The sequence below is a fragment of the Eptesicus fuscus genome, chromosome 7, assembly GCF_027574615.1.
Source record: "Eptesicus fuscus isolate TK198812 chromosome 7, DD_ASM_mEF_20220401, whole genome shotgun sequence".
Taxonomy (NCBI): domain Eukaryota; kingdom Metazoa; phylum Chordata; class Mammalia; order Chiroptera; family Vespertilionidae; genus Eptesicus; species Eptesicus fuscus.
The window spans coordinates 683312-704790 of NC_072479.1; the positions used below are offsets into that span (position 1 = coordinate 683312).

At 49.4% G+C, this 21479-nt stretch overlaps 2 protein-coding genes across 2 annotated transcripts in view; one reads left to right on the forward strand and one right to left on the reverse strand.

Moving 5' to 3' along the window:
* Window positions 1-12734: 12734 nt before the first annotated feature.
* On the reverse strand, window positions 12735-13091 carry LOC103303803 (60S ribosomal protein L35-like). Its single transcript, XM_054718666.1, has one exon. The coding sequence runs from the start codon at window positions 13089-13091 to the stop codon at window positions 12735-12737; it is 357 nt and encodes a 118-aa protein (XP_054574641.1).
* A 3278-nt stretch (window positions 13092-16369) lies between these two features.
* BID (BH3 interacting domain death agonist) overlaps window positions 16370-21479 on the forward strand; it is a 37925-nt gene continuing 32815 nt past the window's right edge. Inside the window, exon 1 of the mRNA XM_054718662.1 lies at window positions 16370-16533. Within this exon, the coding sequence (XP_054574637.1) occupies window positions 16487-16533 (47 nt within the window). The 5' untranslated portion in view covers window positions 16370-16486. The remainder of the gene's footprint in view (window positions 16534-21479) is intronic.

Consider the following 21479-nt stretch of genomic DNA (forward strand, 5'->3'; position numbering starts at 1 on the left):
GGCCTTATCAGATCTGCTTTATGGTCTGACCCACTCCACTTCCTCCCTTTTTCCTTTTATAGGCTCCGACTTGCATGGGGACCTGCAGGCTTTCCCTGTTTGATCTTGCTTTTCCGCTCTTATCTTTCAGAGACATTATCTCCTCCCAAAAAACTTACTGCTCTCCTGTTTCAGTATTTGCTCACTGGAAGATACAAATTAACACTTCCATCTGATTCCGAACAAGGATGCTCAAACTCACTGCTTATCATGGAAACACAAAAACAAAATAACATTGAGAGATTGTTTTCATTAGACTACAAAAATTAGGAACCTAGATCATGCCAAAGGGTGAGGATGGAGGAAAAGAGAAGCAGAGGCCCTGCGGTGGGGTTGCAGGAAAAGGCCACTGGAAGGACAGCTGGGAGTGCTTGTCAGTCTACCCACATGCCTGCCTCAAGACCAGCAATTCTGTTCTAAGAAATGCTCATTAAGGCTCCAAGGGACCATGTTTAAGGATGTTCAGTTGTGTTATTTGTCAAGGGGGCAAGTTGGAGGCAATCTGGAGGCTCATATTTGGGGGAGCAGATGGGTAAAATGTGGGAAATGCCCACAGTGGAGGACTCTTCAGTAGTCAGAATAACCCACACAGCCACATGGAGGGAACGTGCTGAGTGCAGAAAACACCAAGTGAGATTTGCATAATAAGCACAAAATAACAGGGCACTTACTTTTTTGCAAGACTTTATACAAACAAATGACATGGTGGTTGCCTCTGAGAGGGAGAAGGGACTGGAAAAGGGAATAAAAGAGAAGAAATAACAACATAAGAATAAATAACAACTCATGATGATAACTTGTTAAGAACTAAGGAGCATTATTTATCCAGTCCACTGCACTTGAGATTTTTTTTAAGAACAACAGTAAACATTAATTTTTTTTTTACTCTAAAGCATAAATAAATGACTTTTAAAACAAACTTACAGCCCAGCTGGGTGTGGCTCAGCGGTTGAGCGTTGACCCAGGAACCAAGAGGTCACCGGTTTCATTCCCAGTCAGGGCATATGCCCGGGGGGGGGGGGGGGGGGGGAGGAGGGGGGGGACGTTGTGGACTCGATCCCCAGTTGGGGGGGGGGTGCAGGAGGCAGCCAATAAATAATTCTCTCTCATCATTGATGTTTCTATCTTTCCCTCTCCCTTCCTCTCTGAAATCAATAAAAATATATTTTTTTAAAAAACTTACATAGTTGTAGGAAATAGGCCTCTGTGATCCATTTCCAGCAGAGTCAACTTTTAATGAAAATGGTTACTGAATTTCTCCAGGGCAAAGAGAATGTAGGGAGGAGGGAAGAAGGTATAAGAGCAAAGAACTGTGCACGAGGGCCAGCATCATGGTGGAAACCACCCCTACCCCCCAACCTCCCCACCCCGCCCCAGGCGCCTGCCTCAACTAGACAGGGGGAAGTGAAGGCAACTAGGAAGGCCTCAGCCCAATTTTTGTCAATGGCCCAATAGGAGACAATAAGACCTAGGCGACATATGAGGAAACAGGTGACCCCATGGCACTCAGCCAGTGAGGAACCGGAGGAGGGACTGAATAAATGGACTGTGATTGCTGCCCCACTGTGCCTGTACAACCAGACGGACACCTGCTCTCAAGAAAGTATTAAAAGTCTCTTTTTCGCCATACTTCTGTCTCCGAGTCCGTTATTTGAATTCAGACAGGTGAGTATTTCTCACATAGTTACTACGTCCTCAGCTGGAGACCTTTCAGCCTTAATTAAATTCGGGTTGAGTTGGGGAAAGGGGAGCCAACCTTTGATGATTCCTGAGGTGTCTGTCTCTCTCCCTCTACAACGGAGCAGGTGTTACTTGGTTCCTCTTCCGAAACCAATTTTCAGTCCTGAGTTGTCCTCACACAGGAACACCTTAGGCATTTGTAACCTCGGTTCTCTCCAAGCACAGCCTTGGACACAAAAGAGTGCAAACAGGGACTTCAAACACAGCTGTCACCAAGCCCTCCTGACAGCTATGGGCCACGCACAGGGGTGTGCAGGTGTTCGAGGCTTGGGGTCCAGGCCCGGGTTCAGTTTCTCTGAAAGCCTGGGTCTGGGTGTGAGTATGACCTGGGCCAGGGCCAGAACTGGAAAGCCAGGTCATACCAGGAGTTCAGGGAGGCCCAGCACTGCTCCCCCAAAGTCAGCGGACACCTAGCCTGAAACAGCCTATGAAGAGAATGTGAAGGGACCCAAGCCTGAGAAAATGGAAAAGGTTTTAATTTTGCTAAAAAAAGAGTAAGATTTGCCCTTGAGGTTGGAGCAGGAGAAGATAGGTGATGAGACCTCCTCCCCAGGACCAGGAGAGGAAAGCTTACCTAGGAAGGAATGCAGGGAGTAAAGAGTGAAGGAACCCAGCCTGTTCTGAGTAGTTACCAGGGACTCAGTGGAAGGCGGGTATAGCAGTTCACTAGGGCTGTCATAACAAAGGCCCACACCCCTGGTGGCTTAAAGAAGGGAAAGCGATTTCTCCCAGTTCTGGGGGCCAGATGAAGGTGCTGTCAGGTGCTGTCCTCTGAGGCCTCTTTCCTTGGCTTGTCGATGGCTGCCTTCTCTGTGTGACCTCACACGGTCCTTCTTCCTCTGTGGGTGTCTGTGTCCTAATCGCCTCTTCCCATAAGGACCACAGTCAGATTGGATTAGGACTCCACCCTAATGACCTCATTTAATCTTAATCACCTCTTTAAAGGCCCATCTCCAAACACAGTCACATTCTGAGGGGCTGGGGCTTAGAGCTTCAATATGGATTTTGGGGGGACACAATTCAGCCCATAACAGTGGGCTTTAGAAACAAATGAATCTCCTTAAAGATGTTTATGAAAATGCCAGCCTATCTCTGCAGCAATAAAGGGAATTTAGGAAGGGGGATGGGGTTTCTCAGGAGGAGCAGTGCAGACAGCAGATGCAACGAAGAAAAACCTTAGGGGAAAAGTGAAACTGTCAGATTCTGACTTTGCTCAGACAGTTACAACACCCTCTCAGGCAAAACTTCCCTGGGTTTGTGTGGGGTTTTCATTACTAAGAATATTATTCTCTCTTGTTTATTTATTTGTGTATTTATTTCATTTTTTAAATTAAGATATTATTTTTACACATAGTGAAATTCACCTTTTAATACGGAGTTCTGTGAGAGTTCTTATGCACCAGGACAATCAGGATGTTGATGAATTCCATCACCCCCAGAATCCCCACTGTTCCTCCTTAGCCTCACCCCCTACCAATCTATGGCAGCCGCTGATCTGTTTTCTGACCCTATATCTTGCCTTTGCAAGAAGCATCCTAACAAACGACAAGTGCTGGCGAGGATGCGGAGAAAAAAGGAACCCTCGTGCACTGCTGGTGGGAATGCAGACTGGTGCAGCCACTGTGGAGAACAGTATGGAGTTTCCTCAAAAAACTAAAAATAGAACTCCCATTTGACCCAGTGATCCCACTCCTAGGAATATATCCCAAGAAACTGGAAACACCAATCAGAAAGGATATATGCACCCCTATGTTCATAGCAGCACAATTCACCATAGCTAAGATTTGGAAACAGCCTAAATGCCCATCAGCAGATGAATGGATTAGAAAACTATGGAACCTATCTCTACACAATGGAATACTACGCTGCTATAAAAAAGAAGGAATTCTCACCATTTGCAGCAGCATGAATGGACCTGGAGAGCATTATGTTATGTGAAATAAGCCAGGCAATGAAAGAAAAATACCACATGATCTCATTCATTTATGGAAAACAAAGAACATTATAACCTGATGAACAAAAAGATAGATACAGAGGCAGTGAAGCATCAAACAGACTGTCAAATTACAGCGGGAAAGCTGTGGAGTGTTGGGGAGGGGGGGAAAGAGATTAATCGAAGGACTTGTATGCATGCATATAAGCACAACCAATGGACACAAGACACTGGGGGGTGAGATGAGGGCATGCGACAGGGGGTAGGGGAGGCTGGGGGAAGGTCAATGGGGGGGGGAAAAGGAGATATATGTACTACTATATGTAATACTTTAAACAATAAAAAAAGGAAAAAAATATTGTAATCCTCTCTAATAAAAGAGTAATACGAAAATTAACCATCACTCCACTACACAAGCCACGCCCACCAGCCAAGCCACGCCCACCAGCCAATCAGGGCGAGTATGCAAATTAACCCCAGCCAAAATGTCTACCAGAAGGGATGCTTGGGTTTCCCTGGCAACAGAAGAAGCCAAGCTTTCCAAACACTCTGGCAGGCCCAGGCCTCCACTCAAGGATACAAAGTTTCAATTATAGAAGGTAAAGAAATCCAAACAGAAATGGCGGCAGCCTCGGATGGAGCAGGAGGCTTGGCTCCGCTCTAGGCCACAAAGTTTCAATTGTAGAAGGTAAATAAATTCCAGATACCAGGGCCTCTGCTTGGGTCGCCAGGGGCGTGGCTGTCCTGCAAAGCACCACAGGCCCCTCGCCCAGGCCGCTCCACACCTCAAGGGAACCCCACCCTGATCCAGGACACCCTTCAGGGCAAACCAGCTGGACCCCACCCCCACCCATGCACCAGGCCGCTATCCTATCTAATAAAAGAATAATATGCAGATTGACCATCACTCCAACACACAAGATGGCTGCCCCCATGTGGTCAAAGATCCTGCCCCCATGTGGACACAACATGGCCACTACAAGATGGCCAGCAGGGGAGGGCAGTTGAGAGGCACCAGGCCTGAAAGGGAGGGCAGTTGGAGGCAATCAACCCTGCAGGGGAGGGCAGTTAGGGGTGACCAGGCCGGCAGAGGAGGGAAGTTGGGGGCAAACAGGCTGGCAGGGGAGCAGTTAGACATCAATCAGGCTGGCAGGGGAGTGGTTAGGGGGTGATCAGGCTGGCAGGCAGAAGCGATTTAGGGGCAATCAGGAAGGCAGGCAGGCGAGCAGTTGGGAGCCAGCAATCCTGGATTGTGAGAGGGATGTCTGACTGCCCGTTTAGGCCCGATCTCACTGGGATCGGGCCTAAATGGGCAGTCGGATATCCCTTGAGGGGTCCCAGATTGGAGAGGGTGCAGGCTGGGCTGAGGGACACACACCCCTGTTCAGAATTTCGTGCGCTGGGCCTCCTTCCCCACCCCCTCCCCCTTACCCCCTGCTCCAGTGCATGAATTTTCATGTACCAGCCCTCTAGTAACTATATATGGTGTCAGATGGGTACCAGATTTATTGGGGTGATCACTTCATAAGTTACATAAATGTGTAATCACAGGGTTGTACACCTGAAACTAATGTAATATTGCGTGTCAACTGTAAATTAAAAAGAAAAATTGTGTTAGAAACACTGGTCAACAGTTTCACAGGAATGAGACAAACATGCAAAAGTGGGTGGGCAGGGCAGATTTACTTGGGCAGCAGGCTAGGCTGCAGGCTGAAGACCGCGGACAAAGCACCCCAAAGGGGAAGTCTCGGGGTTACTCCCTGACCGGTGGGTGTGCCGCCTTCACCGCCCTGGCTGGTCAGCTCAGCGCCCGGATCACAGTGCTGATGACTCAGAGGAGGGCGTGAGCCGGGGCAGAGACAACTCAAAGCGGCAGGCCTGGGAGAGCGGGCTCCCTTCCGACAGAAAAGAGCACTGGTTCCCTCACCACTGGAATCAGAAAATCATTGCGATTCCTGTGATTTTAATGTAGCCATGTGATGGTTTTTGGTTGTATGTCCTTTCAGTCTTTCTCTTCTTCAAGTCCGGTTTCTGTTCTCAGTTCAGGGAGAGCAGCTCCTCGGTCCCACGCGCTTCCTCATCCTTTCTGAAACTCTCTCTTCTGTTCGCTTCTTTCCGGGCGCGGGGCCTGGGGCGGCTGGGCCCGCTCTGGGCTCCGGAGGACGCGGCCGCCCGGAGGCTGCTTCACAACCGGCCCGGGCGGGGTTCTGACGGCAGGTCCACGCGGGAGCCGCCGCCAAGCGCCCACGCGGGAGCCGCCGGGGGCAGTGGCCAGCCTTCCCCGGGCCCTTGACAAGGACCGCCTCCAAGAACACGGCTCCCCTGCCGGCCTCGGCCCCGGAGCCCCAACCGCAGGCCCCGGGTGGGCCGGCCGGGGAGCGGGGGAGCCGGGGGCGGGGCCGGGGGCGGGGTCGGGGGGCGGGGGGCGGGGCCGGGGGCCGGGGGGCGGGGCCGGGGGGCGGGGGAGCCGGGGAGCGGGGGAGCCGGGGGGCGGGGGAGCCGGGGGGCGGGGCCGGGGGCGGGGCCGGAGGGCCGGGGGGCGGGGCCGGGCGCGGAGGCCGCCGCGCAGACGGGAAGTCGGGGAGCGCCGCCCCCTCGGTTCCCGCGCCCGCCCCGCTGCCTCTCTCGGCCTCCGGCGGCTGGTGGGGTGAGTAGCCGCCAGGCCCCGGCTCTCGGCCCCTGTGCCCTCCTAGGGGTCTGCGAGGAACTCGGGGCTCGGGGGCCCCGCTTGGGGACGAGGTGTGGCCCCTGACCGCCGGCGCCCCGGGGTGGGGACGGAAGCCGAGGGCCCGGGCACACCACGGCCCCTCCGCGCCGGCGTTGGGGGCGCCCTCGTCTGGTCTCTGCCCACACGGTCCCGTGGCCCGACGCCGCGGGCGGCTTCCGGCTCGCAGCGGGGTCCCGCGCGGCTCCACGGTTCACTCCCTGCGCCGAGAAGCCCTGCCTTTTGGGGGCTCCGCCCCACGGGAGCCTCGGGTCCGGCCGTGGTCTGTGGGCCTGAGCCCCACGGAGCAGGGGGAGCAGAGGGGGGTTGGGTGAGGACTCCAGACACCCCGCCCGCGTGCGCTTAGCCTGGAGGCCGCCGGGTCCCCCCAGCAAAGAGAAAGCCTACAAGAATGGGTGGGTGGGCCCAGGTTCAGGTCCGGAACCCAAATCTAGACGCCGACCTTGGACTCTGGCCTGCAGCACTTCCCCCAGCACCTGCCCCTGGGTCAGAGCGCCTGCCTCAGAACTCGGAAACCAGGGGCAGGCCGCCGGCGGTAGGAAACAGTTGGAAGGACTGAGGACTCCGGGAGAGCTCCAGTCCTCAGTACCCGAGAGGGGTTTGTCCATTCACCCTCCGCCCCAGGAACGTGCGGCCAGCGCGGGGTAGTGGCAGCACCCACAGGGACCAGCTTGAGGAGCACAGTTAGGACTTCCGTAGAGGCGGCTTTGGGTGTGGATTGGCCTTCATCTGATGGGCCTGGAAGGGGTTGAGTAGGATGGGGACCCAGCATAGAGTGCCCCCGCCTTTTCAGTCAACTGCCTCATTCCACCACCAGGCTTGCCTACCCATCCTGCCTGGCCTTCCTGCCAAGTCACATCTGTTCACTCAAGCCTCACTCAGTGGCCGCTCAGCTGGCCTCTTTCTAGAAGGGAGCTGAGCGAGCTGCAGAAGGAGTGGTTTTTCCACATTCCATCTCCACCCATCTGAGGCACACGGCAGGCTCTGACTTGGAGAGGACACACCTGGGCCTGAGGCTATGCCATCTTGGGGCCTGGGACTCCACTGGGAGTAACTGTTCTGGAAGAGCGGTCTCAGAGCTAGGAGGAAAGAGGGAGGGGAGTCCTGTGGTTTTAAAGGTGAGGTGGACAGCCCCAGCTGGTTTGGTTCAGTGGACAGAGTGTCGGCCTGTGGATTGAAGGGTCTCGGGTTCGATTCCAGTCAGGGGCACATGCCTAGGTTGCAGGCTTGATCCCCAGTGGGGGGGCGTGCAGGAGGCAGCCGATCAATGATATTCTCTCATCATTGATGTTTCTGTCTCTCCTTCTCCTTTCCTCTCTGAAATCAATAATAATATATTTTTTTTAAAAAAAGGTTAGGTGGACAGACCTCTAGTGAGGCATCATTGGGAAAGGGACACCTGCTGCCCAGAGTGTGAGCTGTTTTGTCCCTCCTGGGGTGGGAGGAACGCAAGGAGAGGTGCAGGGCAGCACCCACAGGAGGGGCACTTAAAGGCAACATCTCACAGGCTCCCTTGAGGACTCTGGATGCCCGTGCTGTGCTGGGCACAGGTTCATGAGGGACAGGGTGCCGTCTCATGGTAATGGAGACATAGACTGGTGGCTTATACAGTGCTGGGATGCAGGCCTTGGTGGTGTTGGTGGGAACGGGATGAGTTGCTGTTAGCTTTTTTTTTTCAATTACAGTTTATAGTCAGTATTATTTGTATTAACTTCAGGTATACAGCATAATGGTTAGACAATCACATACTTAACAGAGTGTTCCCCCTGATATTTCCATCTGGTACCATACACAGTTATTATAATATTATTGACTACTAGAGGCCCAATGCACGAAATTCATCCAAGGGGCTCGGACCTTGCGCCGTGGTGGCTGCCTTGGCCCTCGCAGCCCCAGCTTTGTCCAGAAGGTTGTCCGGAAGGATGTCTGGAAGGTCGTTCAGCTGTCCTGTCTAATTATCATATTACGCTTTTATTATTATGGGTATTTCCTATGCTGTACTTTACATCTGAATGGCTACCAAATCTGTACTTCTCAATCACTTCACTTTTTTTCACCCAGTCTCCCAACTCCCCTCCCAGGTTGCTGTTAGTTTCATCTGAGGAGGTTAGGCTATCTGAGATGGACTCTGAAGGATTAGTAGGAGCTTGCCAGCTGCAGGAGGAGGAAAAGTGCACTCAGGACAGGGCAAGGAATTCTGCGGGAGGGTTGTCTAGATGGAAAGGGGTGTCTCTAGATGGGAAAGGGCACTGCATACCCTGCTGCGAGGCCTTGCCCAGGGCAGCTCACAGCCGTAGCCAACCTGGGAGACTAATTGGAGGATCTAGAGGTTCCACTCGTTTGTTAATGAGAATGGCTTGTCCAGGACCCCCAGGCACCTGGGCTCAGGAAGGATGAGGGCATACAGGGGAAGAAGGATATTGGATGATGGAGCTTTCCAGGGCAGGACTCTTGAAGGATAGTGAATGATGTTCTCTTTCTGTTTAGTGCATGGTAGAGGGTTGGGGACTGGGACGAGAAGCTGTAACTGTCAGTGTTCATGGCCAAGCAGCCATCCTAGTCAAGGATTATGTGTGTCCTGGTGATGGTACTCAGGCTGCTGGCTCTGCGCTTTCAGCTCATGAGAACCCTCACTCTAGATTTGTGGCCATGGGAAGCACTTCCTGTGATTGCACCTCAGGTGCCCATTTGCTAGGCTGGGGCTGTGGAGGGCAGCGCAAGCCTGGAATGCCCACCTCATTGGGCCTCCCACACACAGGATCTGATTAGCAGCTCCTTGGTTGCCACACCTAATTGGCCACCTCTAGAGGCTACTACATGTATTCTTGTCCAAAGCCAATGACAGGTCTGAAAAGGACAGCTAATTGAGGATGGCGACCATGACATACAGAGCTCACTGTAAGTCAGATGCACTCACAGAGAATTTTATGTGCATTAATTAGCTCATTTGGACATCACGGTAATCAGAAACTAGGTTATCCCTGTTCTTTAGATGGGAAAACAGAGGCATGGAGAGGTTAAGTAACTTGCCCTGGGTCACAACTGATGGAGTCAGACTCTGGAGTTCTAGCTCTAACCATTACTCTGCTCTGCCTGGATTCCCAGATTCTCACTGCCCCATTCCCCAAATAGGGCCCATCCACCTTTGCATCTCATACCTGTTAGACATTGAGGGTGAGGGACTAAGAGAAGGATCATGGTCTTTCTGTGATTCTCCTCCCTTGAAGGTAGCCCAGTTGACAAGACAATAATGATGTGCATGGGAGAAGGTGATGCTTTACAGGGTACTGTTTTGGATCCTCTCCATGGGATGTCTCCTCAAGAACCATCCCTCAGGCCCTGCGGCCCCCTACCCCTGATTCAGTCCTTCCCCGTCCTCTTCCTGCCTGCATCAGTCAAAATGGGGAAGCTAGGAATATAAGGCAAACATGATCATGTGGAGGAAACACAAAACAACCACTTTAGGAGGTTCTGCAGCCCTGCAAATAAAATTCTAGGTTGTTGTGGGGTTTTTTTGGTATTTGTGTCAAGGGTCCTAGAAGCTACCAACTTAGAAAAAAAAGGAAGTGGTTTGTTTTAAGTTACCCCCTCCCCTCAGTATTGCTATCAGTTTCTGGATGGTGGAACTGGTGCTGGAGGTGGAGTTTCAAAGGGGAAAAGAGTACCTTTGAAGTCATAAAGCAGATTTAAAAGACCACTTACCTTAGGCCCATAGAGTAGGCAGTCTGTGCTGGTGGAAGAATGTGGATGCCTAGAGAGGGCTGCACAGAAGTGGAGCCGCCACCATGCCGAGAGAGGCCTGTCTGCTGGGGTCAGGATGCCAGGGTCCCATGGAGCTTTTACAAAGCTTCATGCCAAGACTTCTGCCTGGTCTCGATGAGAACCCCCAGTTGGCAGTTAGTAGGCTCCTGCCATAAGGGGAACCAAGATGGCGATGTAGGTAACACTGGTACTCGCTGCCTCCCATAACCACATCAAAATTATAACTAAAATACAGAACAACCATCATTCAGAACTGCCTGTAATCTGGCTGAATGGAAGTCCTACAACTAGAGAAGTAAAAAAGAAAGTACATTGAGACTGGTAGGAAGGGCAGAGGCTCAGAATGGCTGGTCTGACACCCATGTGTGTTTTTATTTTTATTTTTATTGGGAGGGATATCTCCGCTGTGGAGGCCTCCCATGAGGAGTAAGGGGTTCCATTCCCACACCAGGTCCCCAGCCCAGGGTTTCAGAGCTGGGAAGAGAAGCCCCATAACTTCAGATTGTAAAAATCAGCTGGGATTGTGACTGAGTGACAAGGAGGCTGCTGGAGACCCAGGGAGATCCTCTTAAAGGGCCGGTGCACAAACTTACTGGGAACTGCTCCCTCTGGGCTCTAGCACTGGGGTAGCAGCTTTGGGGGGAATCCAGAGACATATGGGGAGGAACTAGATTGTCTGGCATTTGGGGCAGGAACTCCAGGATGGCTTTCTCCCAGACCAGAGTGCTCACAAGGGTCATTGTTACTGTGCTGGGACCTCCCCCATCCCAGAGATGACTGGCAGCCATATCTGAGTTTGGTTCCACCCTGTTGATTTCCTGAGACTCAGTCCCTTCCAATTTGCAGCCCTACCCAAGCTGTTTGCAGGAGCTTTTCTGTATGAAAGGCCTGTCCTTGCTCAGGCTTCAGATTTTGCTAAAATCTCTTAAACAAGCATCAGCTGGCATCAGCATGCCCCAAGTACACAGCCCACACAGGGGCACACTTAGAGTACCCAGCTTAGGTGACCGGGAAGGCTGAGCTACTGGGCCCCACAGAATACCTGCACTAGCAGCAGCTTCATAGTTTGGCCTCCCCTCGGTACTTTCAAGCCCAATGCAAGTAGCAGCCATCTGCAGATGGCTCTGTAGCTCCTAGTGGCCCCAGGCAATGGCTAACTTTGCACTTCCCTGGAGGCCCCAGAGCCAGTGCACCCAGTGGATAGCCTCAGACCATAGCAGACTACAACTCTACACATCCACAAGTGACACAGTCCAGGGGCAGACTCAGTGAGCACCAAAGCCCCACTGAAGCAAGTCCTGCTCCATAGGGTATCTCCTGCATATCAGCTCTTCTACTATAGTCATAACTGGTCCTCACAGCCAGCTGGCCTGGAGGTCAACTCCTCCCAGTGATGCCAACAGAAATCAAGGCTCAACTACAACAAGACTGTGGTACACAGCCCACACAGGGGCACACTTAGAGTGCCCAGCTTAGGTGACCGGGGAGGCTGAGCTACTGGGCCCCACAGAATACCTACTATACAAGGTCACTCTACCAATTCCAGGAGACATAGCAGCTCTACCTAATACATAGAAATAAACACAGGGAAGCAGCCAAAATGTGGAGACAAAGAACATGTCACAAATGAAAGAACAAGAAACTCTGGAAAAAAGAAGTAAACAAAATGGAAGCAAACTACCAGATACAGAGTTCAAAACAACATTTATAAGGTTCCTCAAGGGTTTTAATGAGAACTGCAAAGGACTTGGTGAAACTTTCAAGGATTTTAGTGAGAATGTCAAAGACATGAAAAAGGACCAGTCAGAAATTAAGCATGCACTAACTGAAATAAAGGATAATTTACAGGGATTCAGTAGTAGAGAAGAGGATTCCGAGGATCAAGTCAATGATGTGGAATAGGAGGAAGCATAAAACACTCAACCAGAAGAGCAAAAAGAAAAAAGAATCCAAAAATAATGAAGGTAGTGTAAGGAGCCTCTGGGACAACTTCAAGTGTACCAACATTCTCATTATGAGGGTTCCAGAAGGAATAGAGAGAGAGCAAGATATTGAAAACCTATTTGAAGAAAGAATGACAGAAAACTTTCCCCTACCTGGTGAAAGAAATAGACTTACAAGTTCAGGAAGTGCAGAGAACCCCAAACAAGAGGAACCCAAAGAGACCCACAGCAAGACATATCATAATTAAAATGCCAAGGGCTAAAGACAAAGAGAGACTCTTAAAAGCAGCAAGAGAAAAGCAGTTGGTTACCTACAAGGGAGCACCCATATGACTGTCAGCTGATTTCTCAGCAGAAACTATGCAGGCCAGATGGGAGTGACAAGAAATATTCAAAGTGATGAATAGCAAGACCTACAAACCAAGACTACTCTACCACCAAAGCTATCATTCAGAATTGAAGGTCAGACAAAGAGCTTCACAGATAAGAAACAGCTAAAGGAGTTCATCACCACCAGACAAGTATCACATGAAATGTTGAAGGGTATTTTTTTCAATGTCAGCCAGTTTTTGCTTTATTGACTCCATGATGCTCAGGCCTTGACTGTGTACTTCTGCAGGGGGTATAGCTGCTCCTGCTGCTGCTGCTTCTTGGTCTTTAGATTCTTTTCATGCTTGTTGAGATGGAGGCGCATGGCACATGTGTTCTTGGGCCGCAGATCCAGGGGCTGGTACTCCTTGCCCTGGTAGAATTTCCTGAGGCTTTCTTTCTGCGTCTGGTTAATGATGGTAAGAACACGGGTGATAGACTTGCCAACAACTCGGATCTTTGGAAACTTGGAAGCTGCGCTGCCTGTCACTTTGGCTACACACAGCTCCTTCAGATCATCCAGGTGTTTTAGCAGCTCCTCCTTCATGCCAGTAAGGTCCGGAGCCTTAATTTTGGCCATGGCTGAACAAGCTGCCACTGCCACCTGCTAGGAGAGAAAGCTTGAAGGGTATTTTTAAAGAAGAGAAAGAAGTAGTAGTAGGAGGAGGAGGATAAAAAATATGAACAGTAAAATGGCAATAAATGCTTATCACAATTGAGTCTAAAAATCAAAAATAAACAATTCAATGAACAAAATAAATGATGAATAAAATAGAACCAGAGGCATGGAAACATGGAACAGACTGATGAACCTCAGGGGGAAAGGGGGTTTGGGAGGCGGGAAGAGATTAACCAGATACCTTATGTACATACTAGTAGCCCTGCACACAAATCCATACATGAGGAGCTTGCTGCTGCTTGCCTCAGCTGGCCACCTGCCCACCGCCGCTGGAGCTCTCCGCTGCTCTTAGTTCACTGCACACCCTCCTGGGGCTCCCCCGTACCCCCTCATAGCTTGCTGCCCTGCCCCCTCCCGTAGCTGTCTGCCTTCTGCTTGTAGCTCGCTGCCCCCACCCTCCTGCTGAATGGTGGGTCATTATGCCTCAGGCCTAACAGATAATTAGCATATTCCTCTCTTACTATATAGGATATGCATAACCTATCAACACAGACAAGAGGGTGCTGAAGGCCTGGGGCAGGGTGGGATTGGGGTGGAAGGGGCCAGTGGGTTGGGGGAAAGGGAGGACATCTGTAATCTCAGCAAGAAAGACTTTTTTAAAAAGCTCCTGCCCTGCTGATGGCTGTACTGACCAGTGGACAGGTCAGTGTTCACCTCATATCAGGCGTCCTCAAACTACGGCCCGCGGGCCACATGCGGGTGTTTTTGCCGTTTTGTTTTTTTACTTCAAAATAAGATATGTGCAGTGTGCATAGGAATTTGTTCATAGTTTTTTTAAACTATAGTCCGGCCCTCCAGCGGTCTGAGGGACAGTGAACTGGCCCCCGTTTAAAAAGTTTGAGGACCCCTGCCTTACATGCTCGTACTTAACAAACCCCCTTTCTTCAGAGGAAGGGAGGTGAGTGCAGCTGTGGGGGGTCCATGGTTGGAATTCCAAATGCAGTTGTGTGTATGTAGGGAGTCCAGTTTGCTGAATATTCCCATGCTTGTCCTATGTATACCTTTGGCCCTGAACTTTATCTGATGCCAACTATAATGTATTTCTATCACTGGGCATTTCTGCATCTGTACTTGATTTAATTTGCATAGCCATATGTCTCATTTTAATTCTCATGCTAATTCTGTGAAGTTCTGCAGATGTGAAACCTCCATCTGTTTCTCATATATATGCTCATGTTTGAACAAGTGTTCAGGGGGTTGCAGCCCTGTGTCCAGGACTGGCCATGTCCGAAGAGCTACTGTTTGGAATCCCTCCCTCCCTCAACCACCCCCTCCCCCCAAAAAAGTGAAGGGAGAGGCTTCTGAACGGCCATTATATGTCGGGCACTTTCTCTGTTGTCTTGTTTGATACCAGGAGGCACGTGGTGCCGTTCTCACAGACGGAGAAGGTGAGGCCCTGTGGCAGGTGCTGAGCCAGCTGTGAACACTCCACCCGCCCCCTTCAGAGGACCCTCTAGGAGCTGAGAGTAGTGGGTCTTTTAACGGCTTTGCCCTGCCCTGCATTCTTAAGGAGTTGAATTTTTTTTTTTTCCTGGAGTTTAGATCTGTTTTTCTAGGGAGAGCCAGATGAAATCAGAGTTGGGAGAAGTGGAGTCTAGTTAGGAGCTAGGGCAGCAGGAGAACATGACAGGGTAGGGACCCAGTGCCAGGGAGGGGGATAGGAGTGTTGCAGAAGACCAAGAAGACCCAGGACGCTTCTGAGGAAGCTGGAGGGACACTGTTTAATACGCCAGCGGACTCAGGGAACCGCCTTCCAATCTGAGTGAAGGAACACGCATGGGGCCCTCCCTCATATCCTCCTCCCTGTGCTTTGTCCCACAAGCATGGATCATGCTTCCGGTCCTTTTCTCGGGCCTTACAAGAAGGCCCCCAGGTGTTGGGGGTCTCCAGGCCATATCTGGTGGTCTGGCCCGGCGTCAGAGTTAGGAGCCCTCCCTCTGGGGCAGTGCACTGTCCACAGCCCCATGGCCTCTGTAACCGGTTCTGCAAGACCAGTGTCTGGGAAAGAGGTAGTGACTTAATTATAGGTCATCAGGAATGTACACTGAGCTTTCTGGCCTGGACTCAGATCACCAGCCCCAAATATCAGGGCTCCATCGGAATCAGCCCTTTAGCCTCCTCAGGAGGAGGGGCAGCAGGTGGGAGTAGAATGGAGGCTGAGGCATGAAGGCATCTGGGAAGCGGCACCCTGTGTCCTTCCAGGGAAGGGAGTGAGTGCAGGAGAGGGACCTGGAGCCGAGTAACTGGTTCTGTGACAGTAAAACCAGGCCTAAGGCCTCAGCATATGAGTGCCTCTGTTTTGGAGCAGGCCAGCTGGGCACATGGTCACACCTACCAGAAGCCCCTCTCAGCATCAGCGAATTCATTCTTAGTAAGGGACTCGCCGTCTGGGAAGGCAGATAGGTGTGAGCAGGGGCTGGGAAAGGCTCCTGGCACCAGCAGGGACTCTCCTTGGAATCAGGACGGAGGAGCCCGCCTGTAGGCTTCAGTTGGGAACCTGAGCTTTGGTTGCTGGCTTCTGGTGGGGGACCTCACTGCTTTTGGGACTGCTCCCTTCCTGGGCCCAGGTGCTTCTGTGTCTGTGGCAGCAGGCGGTTGGGGGTGGGGAGGGACAGAGGGACCACAGCCAGGCTCAGCACCGCCTGGAGACCTGGAATGAAGGCAGGCTCTGCTCTGATTGAGTTAGACTGCCCTTGACCGGAACCTCGGGGAATGTCCTCAGCTCGCCCTAAAGAGGGTTCCTGTGAGCAGGTGAGCAGGCCCAGGCTGGTGGGCTCCTGGGACTGGGTGACAGCACAGCCTTCAGGAAGATTCCTGTCTAGTCCACATCCTTGCAAATATCTCCATTCTTTTGTTACACCCCGAGTTTCAGACAGCAAAATAGGACTGGCTCCCTAGGCATTCACCACTTCTTAAAAAGCCTCGTTTTCTTTCTGGGGAATCTCTTAGAAACTTGGGCGGTATCTACGCCCTGGCCGGTTTGGCTCAGTGGATAGAGTGTCGGCCTGCGGACTGAGGGGTCCCGGGTTCGATTCCGGTCAGGGGAATGTACCTTGGTTGCTGGCACATCCCTAGTGGGGGTGCGCAGGAGGCAGCTGATCAGTGTTTCTCTCTCATCGATGTTTCTAACTCTCTATCCCTCTCCCTTCCTCTCTGTAAAAGATCAGTAAAATATATTAAAAGAAAAAAAGAAGCTTTGGCGGCATCTAACCTCCCGACCAGGGAGCTGGGTCCAGGGCCTTTGTTGGTCACAGCACCTCATTGGGGTGATGCTGCCCAGTGTGTGAAGTGATTGCATGACTGTCTTTACACTCAGCGGACTACACCGTACTCCCTTTTGTAGGTGAGGAAACCATCTCCTGCCAGGACTTGGGAGATGGGAGGAATGTTGTTATCCATGAAAGGTCCTTCTGTCCCTGCCTGGTGGCCCACCTGCCAGCTCTGGCCCAGAGGGTGGTATGAAAGCAGCCCCAGTGCCGCTGAGGGTCTGACTTGGCCTTGGTAATGCCCTTTTCCCCCGTATCTAGGAGGAGGACAGTTGTGCCGTTTTGACAGGCGAGGCAGTGAGACTGTCAAAGACCAACCTAGATGTTGTGCAGTAGCCCCTGGGACACCTGTCTCCTTCCCTCTGGCCCATCTTGCCCTCCACATTGTTCACAGTTCCTGTAGAAGCCCAGGGCTTGAGCATGTGAGGGGAGGCAGGAGAATCTAGGTCATGGAGGCCTTTCCACCCCAGCAGGATGGCCTCTGAGGACATGTCTGGGACAGCAGAGCTGTGTGAGGGGGTGGCCTGAGTTATCTGGTAAAGAGACCCTTGTGCCTTTATACCACCCTCTCTGAGGCTGCCCTTTTCTTTTTTATTGAGATATTTCCCATATCATAAAATTCACCCATTTACAGTGGTTAATATATTCACAGAGTTGTGCAACCATTACCACATTCTAATTTTAGAACATTTCAACACTCGCAAAAGAAACTATATACCTTATCAGGCACCCCCGTCCCCCTCTCCCGATAGCCCTAGGCAGCCGTAATCTACTTTCTGTCTGTGGATTTGCCTCTTGTGGGAAGTTCATATAAATGGAATCATATGTGGCCTTTTGTGACTGGCTTTTTCATTTAGTATGTTTTCATCTATGTTGTAGCATGTGGCCAAGTAAATTTCGTTGTAGGGATATACCACATTTTGTTTATTGATTCATTAGTTGAACATCTGGGTTAATTTTACTTTTAAAAAAATTATATATATTTGTATTTATATTTGCCCAGCTGGCATGGCTCAGTGGTTGAGCGTCGATCTATGAACCAGGAGGTCACGGTTCGATTCCTGGTTAGGGCATATGCCTGGATTGCGGTTTCGATCCCAAATAAATAAATAGATTTATTTTTATTGATTTCAGAAAGGAAGGGAGAGGGGGAGAGAGAGAATGAAACATCAATGATGAGAGAGAATCATTGATCGGCTGCCTCCTGTATGCCCCACACCGGGGCTCGACCACTGAGTCACGCCAGCTGGGCAGTTTGTACTTCTTAATCCCTTCCCCTTTTTCACCCAGCCCCCAACACCCCCTCTCATCTGGCAACAATCAGTTTGTTGTCTGTATCTATGGGTTTGTTTCTGTTTTGTTCATTTATATTTTTCTTTAGATTCCACATATAAGTGAAACCATATGGTATTTGTCTTTCTCTGACTTATTTCACTTAGAATAATGCCCTCTAAGTTCATCAATGCTGTTGCAAATGGTAAGATATCATTTTTGTTTATGGCCAAGTAATATTTCATTGAATAAATATACCACATCTTTAGCCATTCATCTTCATTTGAAGCATTTAATCTATTTACATTTAAAATAATGGTTGATAGGAAACAATTAATAAAATGGCAATAACTACATACCTAATTGTTTTTGTAGTTCTTCTCTGTTCCTTTCTATTCTCCTACTCTCTTCTCTTGTATACAGATGACTTCCTGTAGTGTTGTGTTTGGATTCCTTACTCTTTATTTCTTTATCTCTTGCAGATTTTCGGTTTGTGGTTATCATGAGCTTCAGATATACTAAGCTATGTTTATAGCAGTCTATTTTAAATTGATAGTTGCTTGTGTTCAGACACATTTTAAATCACTACCATTTTTACCCATCCCTTCCACGTGTTTTGTCATTTTTTAACGTGTTTGTGTGCATTCCTTTATTTACTATTGTAGTTACACATGCTCTTCCCACTTTTGCTTTTTAACCTTTGTACAAGCTTTTGTGTTTGTTGATTCACTTTATTATGTTTGCCTTAGTTAGTGAGTTTTTCTTTGTGATATTTTCTTATTCACATTTTACATTTCTTGTAATAGTTTTTTGGTGGTGATGAAATCCTTCAGCTTTTTCTTGTCTGGGAAGTTCTTTATTTGTCCTTTGATTCTAAATGATAACTTTGCTAGGTAGAGTAGTCTTGGTTATGTTCCTTGCTTTCCATCACTTTGAATATTTTGTGCCAATCTCTCCTGGCCTGCAAAGTTTCTGTTGAGAAATCAACTGACAATCTTATGGGAGCTCCTTTGTTAGGTAACTGCTTTTCTCTTGGTGCTTTTAAGATTCTCTCTCTCTTTTTTTTTTTTTATCCTTTGGTATTTTAATTATGATGTGTGTTGGTGTGGGCCTCATTGGGTTCATCTTGTACAGGACTCTGTGCTTACTGGACTTGGATGTCTGTTTCCATCACAGGCAAGGGAAGTTTCCAGTCACTATTACTTCAAATAGGTTCTCAATATCTTGCTCACTCTTTTCTCCTTCTGGTATCCCTGTGATTCAAATGTTATGCTTGATGTTGTCCCAGAGATCCTGTAAACTGTCCTCATTAAAATTTTTTTTTTCTTTTTGCTGTTCTGATTGGGTGTTTTGCTACCTTGTCCTCCAAATCACTAATCCTAATCTGCTTAGTCTAACCCATCAAATATGTTTTTCATTTTAGTTATTGTATTCTTAATTTCTTGTTCTTTTTTTGTTTGTTTTTTTAATCTTTTTGTTGAAGTTCTTACTGAGATTATCTATTCTTCCCCTGAGTTCATTGAACAACCTTATAACCGGTGTTTTGAACTCTGCATATGGTAGATTGCCTGCCTCCATTTCCTTTAGTTCTTTTTCTGGAGTTTTGTCCTATTTTTTCGTTTGGGAAATGTTTCTTTGTCTTCTCATTTTGGCTCTCTCCCTGTGTTTGCTTTTATGTATTAGGTTGATCTGCTCTGTTTCCTGACCTTGGCAGGGTGACCTTGGGTAGTCAGTACCCTGTGAGACCCAACGGCACAGTCTTCCTGTTCACCTGAGCCAGTTGCTCCAGTGTGTCCCCTGTGTAGGTTGTGTGTGCCCTTTTGTTGTAGTGGAGCCTTGATTGCTGTTGTGACATCCGTGGGAGGGATTGATCCTCAGTGTGACTGGCTGTGAATGCTGACCATGACCACAGTGCACAAGCTGTTGTGCAGGGCCTGATTCCATAAAGTGGGATTCACTTTAGCAGAGTTCTGGTCCCAGCAAGTTCATCTTTAGGGTGTGTCATTTGTGGCATTAATTGGGTGTGGTCTGAAGCTGGCCATCAGGTGTGTTGGTTCTGGGGCCTCTTGGGAGGTGCTCAGTGCAGGCCAAGGTCATCTGCTGCCTGTGTACAGCCCAGGACCACCTGATAGGAGCTACACAGTGATCTGCAGTTGATAGCTGTCTATGCTGGGCTGGGAGGTGCCTGGGAGTGGTTATACTGTGAACCGAGGATGGCCACCATTAGTGCCAGGTTCGGGGCTACTTAGCAAGAGGTACCGGGTAGGCTGAAGCCATTCGCTGCTTATTTGGGGTTTGTGGACCTTTGATAGATTTTAGGAAAGACCTCGATGTAGGCCTAAGCTGGCCCATTATGTGGACTAGCTTCTGAGAGAGGGTTAGCTAGGCTGTGAATTGGGTCAGGCTATGACTCAGAATCACTTAGATGGGGTTAGAGAGGTGTTAGCCAGGTTGATAGAGACTCAGATTTGGGGCACCTGCAGGCTGTGTGTGGGTAGGTCTCAACAAAGGAATAGTCAGGAACCATGAAGCCAGACAATTCAGTTCCTCGCTGAATGTCTCTGGAGCTTTTCGAGGTGCTGTCCCTTTGCTGAAGCTTAGGGCGAGTGTGTGTGAGTGAATCTGTGGTTGAGCCCTTTAAGAGTACACCTGAGTCTTGAGCCTTCCGTTTCACTTGGATGGAGTCCCTGCTGATTTTCACATCTAGCTGTTGTTTGGAGTCCTCTTCCTAGCACTGTGTACTAGGCTGAGGGACCTGGTGTGGGATGGGGACCTCTTGTTCCTCAAGAGGGACCTTTGCAGCAGAGGTATTTCTGCCCTAGTTCTTAATTGCCACACGTGGACCAGCCCCACCTACTACCTGTCGATGTGGCTTCTTCTGTATATCCTTCGTGTTAGGAGTTCCGTTCAGCTAGTCTTCTGGTTCTTAATGGTGGTTGTTCTGTAACTTAGTTGTAATTTGATAGTCATGGGAGGAGGCGAGCACAGTGTTCACCTACTCGGCCATCTTGACCGGAAGTCCACGTGGGATCTTCTGAATCTACTTTACTGGATATTTTCATAAGGAATCTCCAGACTGAACTTTAAAAGGCTTTTTGAGGGCACAAACGTGAAGCCAATGACTCGCCATGCCTGTAGATTGGAGTGAGCTTCTCTCTTCTCCGGGTCCCACAAATACCCTGAGGTCCTGCACCTTCTAGGACAGGACCTTCTTTACTCACCTGATAAGACTTCTGGGAACCTTGTCAGCAAGGTATCGGGATGTTTTTCCAAGGTTTTTATTGGCTTCCATATGTCAATCTTAATTCCTTAAAACTGTCTGGTCATGCCTGAGACTATGCATGTTTTTCTCAAACATGACATTCCAGTCAAAGCCTTGATAATATTACCAATTTCCAATTGTGTCATTAGAAGGAGAGCAGACTTTTATTGGACATATGCAAATAACCATATTGCCATGTAAATAAGAATACTGAGTTTCTGAATTTTGGTGGGATCAAGTAGGGAGAAAAAGAAAAATGTTTCAATTCTGCTTTAAAAGGTGTAATTTACCAAATTGCTTTAAATCAGCAAATTTCAATCCGTGTGCTACAGAATTTTTAAAACTTGCAGGGGTACTGACATCCTTTCCCTTGTATTGTCAAATAAAATAATGACAACAGCCAACACAACAATAGCTGTCCGGTGTGAATGAATCAATATTATACATAGTTTTTGTTTGTTTGTTTGTTTTGTCAGATTTGCCAAAAAT

Coding starts and splice junctions, on each gene's coding strand:
- LOC103303803 (XM_054718666.1), bottom strand. CDS start 13,091: ATGGCCAAAATTAAGGCTCCGGACCTTACTGGCATGAAGGAGGAGCTG.